This window comes from Lissotriton vulgaris, chromosome 1_1, assembly GCF_964263255.1.
Source record: "Lissotriton vulgaris chromosome 1_1, aLisVul1.2, whole genome shotgun sequence".
NCBI lineage: Eukaryota > Metazoa > Chordata > Amphibia > Caudata > Salamandridae > Lissotriton > Lissotriton vulgaris.
Genome location: NC_141685.1, coordinates 1954432258 through 1954448754, shown reverse-complemented (window position 1 = coordinate 1954448754; position 16497 = coordinate 1954432258). Strand labels below are relative to the sequence as shown.

The window sequence follows — 16497 nt, the reverse complement described above, 5'->3', positions numbered from 1 at the left end:
GGCGGTTGTTCATCATCCACTCGGCTACGTCTTTTATCCCTTCGTGTAGGTTGGTTCTGGCGGTGGCTGGGTCGTTGGTGAGGGAGAGGATCAGCTGGGTGTCGTCGGCGTAGGAGATGATGTTGAGGTTGTATTGGCGTGCGATGGCTGCGAGGGGGCTCATGTAGACGTTGAAGAGGGTGGGGCTGAGTGATGATCCTTGTGGAACGCCGCAGATGACTTTGGTGGCCTCGGATCTGAACGGTGGGAGGCAGACTCTCTGGGTTCTTCCGGCGAGGAATGAGATGATCCACTCCAGTGCCTTCTCTTGGATTCCGATGTTGCTGAGGCGTTGTATTAGGGTGCGGTGACAGACCGTGTCGAACCCTGCGGAGAGATCCAGGAGGATGAGGGCCGCTGTTTCCCCGTTGTCGAGCAGGGCTTGGATGTCGTCAGTGGCTGTGATGAGGGCGGTCTCGGTGCTGTGGTTGGCTCGGAAGCCGGACTGCGAGTGGTCGAGGGATCCGTTCATCTCGAGGAAGGCGGCAAGCTGTCTGTTGACGGTCTTCTTAATGACTTTAGCAGGAAACTGGAGGAGCGAGATGGGGCGGTAGTACTTGAGGTCGGTGGGGTCTGCTGATGGTTTCTTCAGGAGGGCGCTGAGTTCGGCATGCTTCCAGCTCTCCAGGAAGGTGGCGATGTTGAAGGAGCAGTTGATGATGTCTCGGAGTTGGGGTTCGATGACGGAGTCGGCCTTGTTGAAGACGTAGTGGGGGCATGGGTCGGATGGAGATCCGGAGTGGATGGTGTTCATCGTGTGGATGGTGTCTTTGGTGCTGACCTGGTCCAGGCACGGAGGGTGGTGGTGGGGGGCGTTGTTCTGTTGTTGGGTGCGTGGTCTGTGCACCGAAGCTGTTGTGTATGTCTGTGATCTTGCTGTGGAAGAACGAGGCGAGTGAGTTGCAGAGGTCTTGTGAGGGAGTGATGTCGTTGTTTCCGGCGCTGGGGTTGGAGAGCTCTTTGATGATGCTGAAGAATTCCATGCTATTGTGACTGTTGTTGTCTAGTCGTTCCTTGAATGCTGTCTTCTTGGTGGTGTGGATCAGCTGGTGGTGTTTGCGGGTGGCGTGCTTGAGGGCGGTCATGTTGTCTGTAGTCTGGTTTTTTCGCCAGGCTTTCTCGAGGGTACGGCAGTTATTCTTGGAGTTCTTGAGGTCGTCGTTAAACCAGGAGGCTTTCTTGCTTCCGGGCCTGCTGGGATGGTTTTTCAGGGGTGCGAGGTCGTCAGCGCAGTTGGTGATCCACTGTGTGAGGCTGTTGGCTGCTTGGTTGTGGTCCGTTGATCTGGCAGGGGAGTTCTGGTTCAGTGATGGGGTGAGCTGGTCGGTGGTGATCTTGTTCCAGCTCCTGCGGGGAACCTGTTGCGTTCACGTTCCTTTTCCTAGCTTAACTGCTCTGCTGGTTTAATATGGGTTTGTGATGCGTTGAGGAGGTATATATGTCAGAGAGTAAGTGTTTGTCTGAGGGCCTGGTGATAATCCATTTTTCCAATGGTAGTAGGGGCCTACTAGCGAATGGTCGAAATGACGGTTGAGTGATCCAGTGCCTGATTGTTGTGTATTTCCAATGTTCTGTTGAGGGTCAACGATAATCACATTAGATCTGGTAGAAATCCATTAGCATGCATGGTCATAAAGGTCACTCATTCTCTTGCAGCAAGTAATCAAAGCCCCAGTAAGCTGGGGGAAAGTCCAGGTTCCCTATGATCAGGATTTGTGGAGAGATGCAGGTGGATGGTTTCTTCGATAGTTGCACATTTTTCCCAGGTCCCCATAGTGGCTAGAAGTAATGGAAGAAATGGTGGTCGGTAGGGTTTGCGAAACACTTTCCAAAAATGCACTATTGCTTTTCTATAGTGGGTCTAGTCCATTCCACTTAATAGTGGAGCTGTGCCGCTTGATAATAAGGCTTAAATAGGGGATCCCAAGACCACAGTCCACAGGGACTGGCAGGTCTGTCGCTTACCTATATGGGCTCTATAAGGTGTTGTAGTTTGCCTAGGGCTTGTGGTAAGGGTAATAGAGGTAAGATTTGAATAATATATAGAATCTTAGGCAAGAGGGTCATTTTGATTGCCCCAAGTAGTCCCAACCAAGACAGAGTAGATTTCCTCCGGTTCTGCAACTCTGATCGTGTATTTGAGAAGAGAATACCATAATTGCTTTCGGCTGTCTATTGTGTTGTGGAGTGGATATGAAAGACTAAATACACCACTCCCTGTGTAGCCCACGGGAAGGGGAAAATATGTCTAAGGGTGGTTTGGTCAACGTGAAGAACTGTAAGGTTAAGTATCTGCAATTTCTGAGAGTTGATCTTGAACTTGGAGGCCTTCCAAAGGCTTCTAGTTCTCGTATAAGTGCAGGCAAGGAATGAAGAGGATTTGTCAATGCCACCATAACATCGTCCGCATACCGAGCTAGTTTGTGGTCTCTCCTCCCATTGGAATTCCTGAAATTATGGGAATTCCACATACACGCTCCTCAAATGGCTCCATATAAAGAGTGAAAAGGAGTGGTGACAAAGGGCACCTTGCAGTGTGCCCCGGGCAATATCAAATAATTGGTATATAAGACCATTACCTCAACTGTCGCCTGAGGTCCTGAGTAACTCCAGCATATCCATCTTCTAAACCGATGGCCAAGGCCTACTCTTTGAAGCACTTTTTGCAAAGACGGCCAATGAACCCGGTCAAATGCCTTTTCAGCATCAATCGAGAAAAAAGCGGAGGCACTCGTGAGCACTGAGCTTTGTCAAAAAGGTGGTCTATGCGTTTGGTGTTATCGCTACAGTTCCTCTCTGTTATGAAACCTGCTTGATCCGGGTCTACTAGGAACTGTATACAGAAGGCCAAACGAACCTCTGAAATAATGGTAACGATTTTAGCATCGACATTTAGCAGCAAAATAGGCTTATATGATTAACAGTGAGTGGGATCTTTGCCCAGTTTGGGTATGACCGTAATGGTGTTAAAGAGCCTGCATCACTGAATGAATTATGTAGGCACATGAGTATAGGAGCCAAGGAAGGGGCAAAGAGCTTGTAGAAGTCAGGGGGTAAGCCATCCTGCCCTACAGCTTTACCTGATTGGAAATAGGAAATCTCTGGCAGCACTTAATCTGTGTGTATGTCCTGCTCTAAGTATAGGGCTTGCTGCTGCTCTATATGTTATTTGGAAGCCTGATCTAGGTATGAAGTAGCATCCTCCTCTACTAAGTCTTCAGCTGAGTAGAGGCAAGTGTAAAAGTGCTAGAATGCTTGGACAATATGATCATCTTGACTTAGCCGAGTTCCCTGTGATCCATCTATCTCGGCCGCCCTTTGTCTGTTCGCCTGCATTTGGAGGTGATGTGCAAATATGCTGCCCGCTTTGTTAACCGATGTATAATGTTTGTAATCGGGCATATTCCGCCCTGTCCATGTCCAAAGTTTTAAGCTACTTCCGTGCCACAGTGAGCTGTCGGCAGACTTGATGAGAGCCCGTTTGCTTATGTGTTTCTTCTAGCTCCCTCTCCTTTCCCTCCCAACCAACTTGTTTGTCCTGTCTCTAACGATTGAAGCGAGCAGTGATCAATGTTAAACGGCCATGGATCACCGCTTTAAAAGTGTCCTATAGCAATGCTATTGTGTCATTGGTCTCCAAAACAACCTTGATTGGTTCTGTAATTTCAGTAACTGTCACTGCGTATATGATAAGTTTCTGGTTAATGCGCCAGGAGTGGCTCTGGGGAGAAAGGACGGGCCTATGAGTATGAATTGTATCGGGAAATTATCAGCAACCCCGATGTCTGCATCTTGAAGGGATGCCAACTAACGTGGTGTCGTCAGGAAGAAATCAATTTGTGCATAAGAGTGGTGGGCTGCTGAAAAGGAGTAGGTCTTCTTCGTAGGATGGCGCTTGCGTCAGACATCAGTGAGACCATACTTAGTAAGTTGGTGGCAACCTTGAGGTGTGAGTGCGCCTATCTGTCCCACCCAATACACCGACCTGTCCAATTGTTTCCATGACCAAGTTATAGTCCCCTTCTATTAAAACTTTGATGTCTGTGGCAGCATTACATGGCCCAACGCCTCTAGGTTGAAGGTCTCTTGATGCTCATTGGGAGCATAGATAGTGGCAATTGTGAACGTAAGTGACTCAGTGGAGATGCAGAGAAGGTGGCTGGGGATTTCAGCTTGTGTTTGTACTACCCTGCCAGCGAAGTGTGAGGCTAAAAAGATCGTGACACCTACCTTCTTTCCCATACTACATGAGAAATATTGGCAATCAGACCAACGGGAATGCAGGCAATGCCAATCTGCCTTAAGAAGGTGGGTTTCTTAAAGCAAACATATGTCACACTTGGGTTCTCGTAATATGAATAGAAGGGCCATGCATTTTGCCAGTGCGTTGAGGCCCCTCACATTGTAACTGAGTATTTTAACCATTTGGCCTACCTGTGGGAGGTAGCAATGTAGAGGGCCTGTAACATTTGTCTCCATTGCTACCCTGGTGGGTGGTCGCTAATCAAAGTGGGGATTTGACTATCTGCATCTGTAGGTAATGTAATAAAAGGGCAAAGAAAAGATTTAGAGAAAAGGGATCAAGCAAAGCACATTCTCTGGCTCGCCTGATACATGAAGGGCAGGGTCGGTGGCACAGTCGCTGGGGTCAATTGTCCATAACTTCACCATGTCGGGGAACTCCGCTGCCTGGATAACTCCACTCCAGATGACCGGAACGGAGATCTGAACAGACATTGTATAGAACAGAAGAACATCCTGCCTGTTACTCATGAAAGGAAGTCCTTAGTGGAAGGTTCATGGAGGCAGTGGTTGTCAAGCGTTATCAGATTCTCTGGTTTCATGTCTTTGGAGTTGATGCAGCAGGGCCGCTCTTTCCGTACGGCTTTCCATCTTGGTTGGTCTAACTGCCCTTTTCTGTTTCAACCTTTGGAATCGTCTCAAGAGAGAAGTCATGGGAAGTAGGGTCAGAGATCTAACCATTGGAGTTTGCATCTATGTTCACCAACGTCTTTGCTTCCTCTATGGTATGTATAGATTGCATCTAATTTTCCCAGATGAAGGTGAGACGAAAGGAGTGTACCCGGCTGTAGCGGATCTCTTTTCTTTGTAGTAGTTCGGTGAGTGGTTTCAGCTGGCGATGCCTCTGTAATGTAATGGGGGATAGGTCTTCATAAAGCCAGATTTTATGGCCCTCAAAGTCTATAGCATTATGATCCTGCACTGCCTTCATTATGGCCTCATTTTTTTTTAACAGTGGAGGCATTTAAAAATATCCTGAGGTAGCCCAGAGAGTCGGCAGGCCGAACTGCTCTATGTGTTCGATCCAGTAGAATAGCCTGTGGTGCAAGATCTGGTGCGACATGAAAAAGTCTACAAACATAGTCTTCGAGGCCTCCTGCAGCAGCTTGGATAGGGACTCTTAATTTGTATGTTGGCTCGCCTAGATCTATTTTCAAGGTCCTTTACTTGGTAACGTAGTTCAGTATTTTTATCTTGAAGGTGCAACAATTCTCAGTGATGGACGTCCTTTTCTTAGTTGTGGAAATCGCTCATGTGCTCTAGTGCGTCAACTCTTTGATCAAGTTCACCCATTTCCCTTCGGAGGTCTTTAACGTCTGCCGCTATTTCCTGTTTGAGGGTTGCGATGGTGGCTCTTAGGGTGCCAAAAAGGGGCCTCCAAGAAAGCCCACGTAATCGGTGCATCGTCTCCTCCCTGCTCTGTTGTACTATCCTCTGTCTGTGATGATGCCGACAGATTCGCCTCCTTGCAGTGTGTTGTTTTTTGCTTGTTAGTTTAGCGAGTAGCTCTTTGATAGAGAAGTCTTTTTTATTTACTATTGTGTGAGTTAGTCATGGTTATTCTTCAGGGTCTTAAACAATCACATTAATTACTCCGATCCACCTGGGACCTATTGTATGTGGGTAGGGAACCTGGCTCCGGACTCCAAGGTGGCTCCCACCAGTGCACTGTAGACAGCGGTCCACGTCACAGATTATCATGTCAGTTTAACAGTTTTATATTTCTCAGTGGGGGGACTAGGAGCCCAGTTATGCAATTTAGCTGACCCACCACATGTTGGTGGGTCTTCCTGCACCACTGTGGTTGAATGGGGTGCTATGCAAGACTGCAGGGACTCCCAACCGTGCTTAATCGATGGGGCTCGTGGTGGTGGTGGTGGTGGTGGTGGGGGGGGGGGGGGGGGGGTATAACGATCTGACTGCGTTGCTTTCCAGGGTGGTATCATAGCTGTACACGGTTGCCTCAAGATCCTGCCTTGTGGATCTCCTCTTCACAGGTAGCCCCCTGTTCGTGCTAAATACTTTTAGTTCCCTCATCGTGTAGATGTGCAGGTACCCAAAGTTGATTTCCATTTTGACAAGACCGCACAGGTGCAACAACTAACCAGAGTTCCAGGAATCAACAACAAAATTTATACGAGAAACTGGGATTACAGTATATGGTTGCATAATGGTCTGCACTAGACTAGTGATATGCATCAGTCACTGTGGGTCAAGCACAAATACAAGTTCAGTCCTCACTGCTGACCACCAATGTTAGAAATGGGGGTCTCTGATTAGCAGAGGTATGCACCTTTGTCCAAGTTCGGACCCTTCCTTATAGTCAGGGTAAGGGAGTTACACACTTTAGACAACCCCTGCTCACCCCCTCGATAGCTTGTCATGAACAGATAGGCTTATCCCAAAGGCAATGTGTAAAGTATTTGTACCCCGACACAAAGTAACACAGTGAAAACACCACAAAAGTACACCACACCAGTTTTGAAAAATAGAATATCTTTATCTAAACCAACCAAGATCAAAGCAACAAAAATTCAACATACATGTATCAAGAATATGACTTTTAGAACAGTTACTTCAACAATAGCACTTGGAGAAACAAATTGCTCCACCTGGGACTATTACGACATTGTGAGAGGTATAAATCCAAAGTAGGGTGCCAACCGCGAGGTGCCTGTGCCGAGTACGGAGTCACACAGACCACCAAATGACAGTACCTTGGAGACTATGTCAACAGATGATGCACGGCATCGTGGAGGTGAGGAGTCGGTGCTGAGGCGAAGCCCATTCCGGTCTGCCATGGGGGATGCAAGGCGTTGAATCCAGGACAATTGAAAAACCATCTCCCTAAAAAGATGGTATTAAATTCTGAGTTCAGAGACCCTAAACTTTATTTTTCTATCTTGTCCCAATGGAGAGTTAAACTTGTAAGATGTTAGAAAGCAACTCCCATATTAGCCTATGGACAGATAGCCTTTCAATAGTGAAAAACGAAATTGGCAGTATTTCGCTATCGGGACATGTGACACATCAGCACATGTCCTACCTTTCACATACACTGCACCCTGCTCATGAAGGTATATTCTGCACCAGCCAGGGAAACATGGCAGTTAACAACTGCATGCGCAGATACTCCAGTAGTAGGTCTGAGATACATTTACAGGGCTACTCATGTGGGTAGCACAACCAGTGCTGCAGGACCACTAATATAATTTTATTTATAGGCCCTGGGCACCCTCAGTGCACTTTACTAGGGACTTACCAGTATAAATCAAATATGCCAATCATGGATAACCAATCAGAATTACAATTTACGCAGAGAGAATATGCACTTTAGCACTGATCTGCAGTGGTAAAGTGCCTAGAGTCCTAAAGCTAATAAAACAGGTCAGAAAAAATTGGAGGAAGAAGCAAAAAAACTTGATAATAACACTGCTAAAATGCCATTTCCAAAAAAGATAATGCTTTGGGCAATCTAGATTTGGGTATCTATGTTCTGCTTATCACCTGTGCTTTCCTGTAGCTTAGCTTCAAATGCAGCTGAATGTTAGAAAAGTTCAAATTCTATGGGACCAATGTAAACGTTTAGTAAGCTGGGTATGAGTTTTTAACCCTGTGCCTCCCCAAAGTTGACTGAAGCACTGTGGAATGAAATGTCCTGAGTTTAGATGGGGTTTGCCTCGCAATCTAGGAGCTATATGTGATCTGTGGTATCAAATACTGTATATGGGTCCAAGACTAATAGTGGGCATGGGTGATCTTGATCCTTGGATCGCTATTATTCGTTTCTGATGTTAATTAGGACAGGACCAGTCCCTTCCCTGGCTGGGAAGCTGGGGTGAAAATCTCCAAGAAAGCCATGTATTTGCCATGAGCTGGGGGGGCATAATCATAACCTACTATTTTCATACTCCTGTTTATTATTATCCTTACCAAAGAATGTACAAGCAATATGTGACAAAGCAGCATTGAAGATGTAACACTGAATTTAGGGCTTTGTTAAAATAGATTTGCACAGGGAATAATGAAGTACATTGGAAAAATAAAGTCTCTAGTTGGTTCCCTCCTAAATACTCAAATTGTTCTTCAGTTTTACTCCAGTTCAGGTGTTGCCTCTAGTAAAGATAACGATTCCTTTATGTTCTCCACAAAATATTGCCTCATACCTTCCAGTAATGTCTTCAACATTTCAGACTTTGTGTCTCCTATTGAACTCTTTAAGGAATTTTCCCCAGCATTTAAGGTTGAAGAACCCTGTGCCTTCCTGTTTGAATCCTCCTCTAAAAAGATAGCTTTCCCCTAAAATAAAGAGAGAAGGTCGGTATTACTCCTAGGCCCTGGCTGGAGGGACTCTTACCCCATCGACCCCGCCCCTATCCTGGGAAAATCCCTCGTTATGGTCCAAGTTTACCTGGAGAAAACATGACAGGCAGCTGCCTGAGGCAGGTATTCAAGCTCTCCCCTCCCTCCCCACTCCTCAAACCACTCCCCCATTCCCTCTGACCGCTCCTCACCACCGCTCCCTCACAACCCCCATCCTCGGTGCCTGGCTGGAAGAACTTTCCACCCCTGTCGTTTTCTCTGGGTTTTATAGGTCTCTGTAGGTGTGCCTATTTTTACCCCACCTCTCCTCTCGTATTGGTTTCTTGTTACTTCATGGCTGGGTTAACTCATCGCAATCTTTCCCGGATTGGATTAGTGCCCTGGTCTGTCACTTATAATCTGACACTTAAACTCGCTCCACCTCTCTTTGTTAATGTGGCTGGGCAGTATGGTCTGATAGGAGCATCTTCCACTGTGTGCCTCAGAACCGAAACTCTCCAGGAATATCTTCCTTTGACTCAGAGTGCCCCTGTCCCACCTGCTTGTTTCAACCTTCTGGAATCAACAGATTCGGGTGAACGCCTCCTTTCCCTGAGTCGAACTTCCCCTCCCCTGGATCCCTTATGGCCTATATAAGTATTGGCCATACTTGCTAAAAAACGGTTATAATCTATTATCGGGGTTTTACTATCCTGAGTAATATAGAGGAACTACTTAGACAGCACTTTTCCGGCAACACTTCAAATTCTTAATTTGGCCAGTAACAACTGTTACAAGATGAATGATGGATTATGAGTCACAATTAATCGGGGACGAAGTGGCAGATGGTTCCAGTTATTGGGATTTGCTGAAGACCAACACTATGTAAAGCAGAAAAATACAATACTGGTAACCTTCTGCAACTTCATGTCCTGCAGAAGGCATTAACTATTTTGTTGTAGATTGAATCGGTCATGATTCGGACATAGGTACTGTGTAATCTTTTTTTTGGTAGAACGTCATTTTATTTGAAGAGCTTACCAAAGTAACATAACTTTTCACAACAGAACCTGGCAAAAGGTCTTGATTATGATATGTACTGTTTACGATCATCATTTGGTTTACAGTTTTGCACTGCTAATTTGGTTTCTCTTGTTCTTAGGAGATGAAAGTATGGAGATTAAAAAACAGATTACAGGAATGAGGCGTTTACTGAATGACAGCGCTGGAAAAATCTACCAGCGAGTTGGCGAAGAGGGAGAAAATATAAAGGAAGAACCACAAGACATAGATTTGCCTTGGGTACATGTTAACCCTACTCCTGAGCCTCACCATTCCAGCCATCCTTCTCCGAGTGGCACCTGGAATTCAGCATCTCCTCAGAGGGGTCATTTTTCGGGACAGTATGGAACCCGATCAAAAACCAACCACAGTTTAATTAAACCATCTGTAGAGACTAATGGTATGATCTCAATATCTCTGGTTTTGTGGTTTCGATATAGTAGCACATAACTAATTACCATTTAAAAACTTTCCCTTTAAATACCTTGCTATATTATGTAAAGCCTCGTTATGACTTGGGTTATGTTTTTTGTTTAATGCTTGTATAATGTATTATTTGGTATTTATTTGTATTTTTATTATGGTTTGTATACGTGTACCTGTGCAAAGGTTTTTTTTTCACATCACCAAAAGTATGATAGGATAGATCTCTTTGATGCGTAGGAGAAAAGGCATTTTATGCGTGTGCACTAGCAACAATTTACTTTGAAAGTTCGTTTTAAAGAACTGTAGCTTAACATGTTCATCTCCAGAGATCCATATTTAGGGCTCATAAATGTTTATATCCTTAACCTATCTTTTTCTTAAGCTTAGGCATGGATAGATGGACCTCTCTTACATCTCAGTCTGCAAGTGGGTTATTGCCTGGGCCACAGGTGGTATCCAATAAGAAAACTTATTCAGCTTTCTCGTTCTATAGGGATAGCAATAATCATGGAACAGAGAGAATTTCTTTTTGTACGCACTAGCCTGGATTTAGCTCCTGTAACCATCTTTATCTGTCTTCTATTTTATGAATGATGTCAATATTCAAAATGCCTGCCCTGAATTTGCTTCAGTCTCAGGTCACATTCTTTCACCTGTTTCTCTTTCCTCAGGCAAGGCATACTTGCTTGTGCCTTCTTTGAAGTTTGACAACAACCTTAACAGTTTGTATTTGTACGTCCTTTGCATTCCAGTTCTGGAATGTCTCTCACTGCATACCACAATGGCTTGTATGCATGGGCTGCAAATTTAGTTTAGTCAGAGTTCAAATCTATCAAAAATCTCATCTCTTCAGGTAAATAACTCTCCCCGCCTCTGGACTGTAAGAGACTACTCAGAATATTGGATATGCTTGCTGCCTACTCTCCTTCTGAATTAGGCTGGACGTCTGGCCCTACTATTCTCTTGCTTATGCACACCTGTACCTTTGGATATGATAGAAGTATTTTTGTGGGAAACTTCTCTGCCCGGCGCCACATAGGGCCACACTCAGTACATTGGTTCCCTCATAGGTATATTTGTAGATTTTCTAAAAATACGTTTGGACATCTCGCGTCTTCCCTCGCACAGCCAAGCGGAACAGCCACACCGTAGTCCGCAAACACCGGAAAATTTTTCCAACGAGGGTGCCGGCAGTCAAAAGTCAAAAGACTTACCCTCTGCTCATCAGGTTAGTTATGGTCTGCTCCCCCCTTGGGTCTCAAATCATTGGTGGCTGGTGCGGGAGCTCTGGGAGCTAGCGGCTAACATGCGGCCGCCATGTTCCCCAATGAAAGAGGGAAGACTCGAGACGCCGGGAATGTGCAGTGAGGAGGCGGGGAAACGTCTTCCTAAGCCTCCCTGTTTGCTTGAAGCCGCCCTGGAGCTCCGGAGAGGGCGCAAGGCGGCCCCTAGGGCCTCCTTAGGAGCAACAAAGCCAGCATCACTGGTTATTTTTTCGGCGTTCGAGGGGTTTAATCGAAGGCCACGCACAGGAGCAGGTACAGGAGCAGAAGGAAGACTGTGACAGCGGTAAGGTTGGAGAGGGTAGGGAGGCGGCTGCCTGCGAGCTGAGACGAGGCATTGGAGGTGAGCCAGAGGCAAGGGGGTTAGCTCCCTCATCAGGGCAACTCTCCGGTAGCCACCAGACCCCCCCTAAACGCGCAAGAGGTCTTGTCTCCTGTTGTTGTAAGCCCACAAATAGCAGTTAGGAGAGGACAAAGGAAATCCACAAAGGGAGCCACAGGGGGTTCTAAGAAAGCCAAAGCAAATATAAAAGGTAGTATTAAAACTACCTCTGTAAAAATAGGTATCGGGAAGAATCCCCCTGACGCTGTGTCATTGCAAATCTCAACTACTGTTGGGCTTTCCCCTGCTGGAGTAGAGGCCTCTTCAGTTGAAGGAACTAAGTTTATTAGTAGGGACTCTGCCTTTCAGGTCTATCAGGTGAAGGGAAAGGCTATTAAACCCAAGAGGCCAAAGAATAGGGCAGCTAGCATTGTGGTTAAAGTGACCCCGCGCTACCCTCTTACTTAAGGATTCAGCCAGAAGTGTTGGTCATTGGTGCACGACCTGAATCTTTGGAACAGCGTTCGGCAAGTTTTAGTTCCTCTATGCCATTGACTCCTTCCTCAGATATAGTCCCTGTGATCAGGATGGAGACCGTATTGGAACCAGCAACAGTAATAGACTTGGTCCCCAAGCAACAGACTTGGCACCCCAACAAAGTGATCCGGGTGAGCCTTCAGAGGACAGGAGTGCTCCTAGCAATGACCCATTGGGCTGCGTTTTGAGTCAACCACAACCGCAGGTACTGTCAGTGTCTAACAACAGTATTGGGGAGGAACGAGAAAGGGGTATCCTATCGGTGCTGTCATCTTTACCCTCACCCGTAGGTTTGGAGGGTCTCTTCGATACACTAGCGGAGGATATAAAGAAAGGATTTACAGTATCCGCAGTGAACCAAGGGGAAATCAGGAATTTCTGCAAATCCCAGGAAAAAAAGTAGACCTCATAAATTCCAGGACCGTAACTCTCGAGAATACAGTGGGCGAAATGAAAGATGATCTGGATCAGGCAAAGTCAGATATTGAACTTCTAAAGTCTGAACATTGGGACCTCAGAGATAGAGTGGAGAAGTTAGAGAACAATGCACACAGAAGCAATTTACGTTTACTGAATGTACCGGAAGGTAGCGAAGGGTCCGATATCCGGTCCTACGTCGTCTCTCTACTTAAGACCTCTTTACAGCTTGAAGATTCTGAGGGAGAACTTAGCTGGGACATACAGAGGGTACATAGGGATCCTTTTTGGAGGAACCCTAATAGACCCAGAAAAATTCTCATTAACTTCCTTACATTCGCCTTAAAGAGTAAGTTCTTAAATTTAGCCCTGAAACTAAAATCAGTAATGGCAAAGGAATTCTCGTTTGAGATCCGGCCAGATCTCTCAAGGTATACTTTGGAGAGACAATGGGAGCTGGGCAAGAGGCTGGAAGAGTTTAAAAAGCTAGGGGCAGTAGCCCTACTGAAATTCCTGTCCTTTTTAAAGGTGATGCATAACAACAAAATGCACAACATAAGATCGGTGCAGGAAGCGAATGAGCTGCTCAATAGCATCAGGAAAGGGGGTCTATAGTAGGCCTACAAGAAGGTCTACAAGTGGGTTAACATAGACAGAATGTAGTTGGAGAAGCTGTATTTTTATCTCTCTCTCACATAGAGAAGTTAATGTAACACGAGAATTCTAGATGAGAGGGGTTAAGCTGTGAAGATGTGTGAGGTGTGCTCTTTCTTACTGATTTCGTTCGCTTTTAAGCATAGTTAGGGCCTCTCTGCTCTTTATCCTCTTTATTTCTCTAGCTCTCTCCGGGTATTTTGTTGTGTTTACTAGAGCGGTGGCTGTTGCGGGTACTTCCGGGACGCAATTGCCTGGACTCCATCTGTCCAGGTAATTGGGGTATGGGTTCCCAGAGAGGGTGGGAGGGATTGGGGGGTGTGGGGAACTGGGCAGGGGTTGGGCTTGGGTGTAGCAGAAAAAAACCAAAAAAAAACCTCATTCTCTGTTTTTTTATGAGAGTTGTACTGGCGTTATTTCTAGGTCGAGAATTTTGGAGCTAGGCTGGATTGATTACTGGTACTGGTTATCTTGAATTCAAACTTCTGTTTTTATGCTGGGCTTCGCGATGATTTAATGAGTCTCATACAGATTTTGTCTTGGAACATTAATGGCCTGCAAACCAGACTGAGACAGGACAGGATAGTACAGTACCTCCAAGACTCACTGGCTCAGGTTCTGATTCTTCAGGAAACACATCTCCTGAAAGAGGAAATATTTTCTCTTCTTAAAAATAAAAGATGGGTGGGTACATAAGTATGCACAAGCCAGACAGCTAACATCAGAGGAGTCCTTATAATTTTTTCAGAAATCAGCCAAAGCGCATGTTTTAAAGCAATTGGTCGAACCAGGTGGCAGATGGGTTATTGTTAAAGTTAGGATAAGGGAGACCCTGTAAACGCTGGTCGGCTACTACGGACCCAACCAAGAGGACCCCTCTAGTCTAGTCTTAAGACTATCTCTTCTCATTTACTAGATTTTCCTGAGCCGATAATTCTAGCTGGAAATTTTAACATAGTTCTGAATCCTGCGCTGGATAAAACTCCAAATATAAGAGCAGTAGCCCCTTTAAAATCTCGGGACTTCCTCCTAGAGGCAATGGAAACATTTGCACTTTTGGATATATGGACGGAAAGATCGGTAGTGCAGCAGGGGGTATGGTTTAGAAATCATAGATATCAGCACCAATCTAGAATCAATTACTTGCTGATAAGTAATTCGTTGAGAGACCGAGTTAACGATATTGCATACCTGGCTAATCATCTCTCCGATCACTCAGGGTTTTTTTTTATGTTGGTCCATCATCGGGGCCCACTCATACATGGTCGCTTGATCATTCTTTACTTCTGGTGGAGTAAGAAAAGGCCTTCTTACTACAAGAAACTGAGTGGTTACTTGAAACAAATTTGGGGTCAACGTCAATAACAAATGTGTGGGACTCCTTTTTTTTTTTTTTTTTTTTTTTTTTTTAAGCTTTCCTACGTGGTCAAATTACCAGCAGGGCAAGCTTTAGGAACAAAAGAGATAAGGAGGAGGTATCTTCCATCGAAGGAAAGTTGAAAGATGTAGAAGCTGAACTATCCCTTAAGCCTCCCCTGAAACCCAGCAAGAACAGAAAGCCAAATGGGATAGCTTAAAAGGGCAATTAGAAAACATCCTGCACTCCAGGCTTATTCGCAGATGGGAGGCTAGTAAAATCGCTCATTTTGAATATAGAGAAGGCGCAAACTCCTTGCCTGGAAAGCCAAATCTGATCAGGCAAGAAATCATATGAATGAGCTCATTAGCGGAAATGAAACCTTCCGCTCAGATGGAGAAATCAGCCAGGCCTTTCAGACCTACTTTCAGGAGATTTATTCTGAGGACAAAAGGAAAGATGTTGTTAGCGTTCAAAATTGGCTGGGGGATATCCCCCTTCCTTCTTTAGGGCCTGACCAACAGCAATACTTGGACCAAGCTTTTACTCAAACTGAGGTCTGAGAAGCCATTCAACGCTGTACGTCCGGGAAAGCGGCGGACCCTGATGGCCTTCCATCGGAGATCTATAAGATGTTGGGAGATAAGTTCATCCCCGTCTTAACGCAGTTGTTTAATTATGTGCTGGAGGATGGTTTAGGTGTTTTTTTTAGAAACAAGGGGAACCCATATGATAGCTAAGGACCATGGGTATAACTACTTTATAGAAAACAAAGGTACTTAGCTCATTTAGAATAAATACAATAAAGTATAGGAACACAATGGAATACTATACACTGCGGTTTCCTAACCCAGCCGGGTAAGGAATTTATTTCCAACAAACAATGTCATATATACAATGTAGAACAATAGCGTGACACAAGCCTGTGCTGTACTAGAAAGGAAAAGGAAGAATAAGAGTAGAGTGAAAGGGGTGCTTTTCAGGCAAAGGAAGAGAGCAAAGCAGGGTACTGTTAAGAAATTAAAGAGTACTGACAGTATCGCCTGGAATGGAGCATACACAATTTCATAAACAATATTGTTTATGAAATTGTGTATGCTTTTGGGCTGCACTATCAACATAGATCTTCCCCTAATAATATTTGGTCTCGCAGAAAAAGTTACTGGCCTCGCTGGAATACTGCTTTTCTATTCTGTCCTAGTAGCTAGGAGGCAAATTTGTATGAAATAGACTGAATCAAGCCCTCCCACTTTTTCGGATTGGCAGTCTTCAGTTCTGTCAGTCTCCAAATTGGACCTAGCCAGACAGGGAAGCAGCAAGAAGAAAGCATTTTGGAACCCTTTGCAACTTAGATGGGGTTCTGAGATGACGAAATAAAATCATATATATATATATTTTTTTTTATTTCAGTGGCTTCTTCATTGATCCCCAAGGTGTTTCTGGTACTAGTAGGCAGGGCGCCATTTCCAACAGCCTATATTCCTCAGTGTCTTGAGAGTGAGTAGAGACACCTAGGGTGTGATTTGAAGTGAGATGGATGGCGAATGTGGACAAAAAAAATAAGTTTGGACGGTATTGTTAATGTGTTCACACTTTTGCACAAACTACACCAAACGTGCTTGCATCTTTCATACATTTACCTTTATTAATAAAAATATTATAATTATCCATGTGTCTCAAAGATTTAGTGCCAACACTTTTTTGCAAAACAGTGTTCAGTTTGCTAGCGCTGCAATGCAGATAAAAGAAAAATGTAATTCCATTGTAACAAGAAAAATATTTTTATACAGCGGTAT

The 16497-nt window shown here is 45.0% G+C and overlaps 1 protein-coding gene across 3 annotated transcripts in view; it reads left to right on the top strand.

Moving 5' to 3' along the window:
* Positions 1-16497, top strand: part of BEND7 (BEN domain containing 7) — a 302748-nt gene that overhangs the window by 31340 nt on the left and 254911 nt on the right. For all 3 annotated transcript variants that reach the window (XR_015295595.1, XR_015295594.1, XM_086919666.1), the window contains exon 3: positions 9806-10105. Coding sequence is in view for 1 of the 3 variants with exons in the window: in XM_086919666.1 (XP_086775792.1) it covers positions 9806-10105 (300 nt within the window). In the remaining 2 variants the exon portion in view is untranslated. The remainder of the gene's footprint in view (positions 1-9805; positions 10106-16497) is intronic.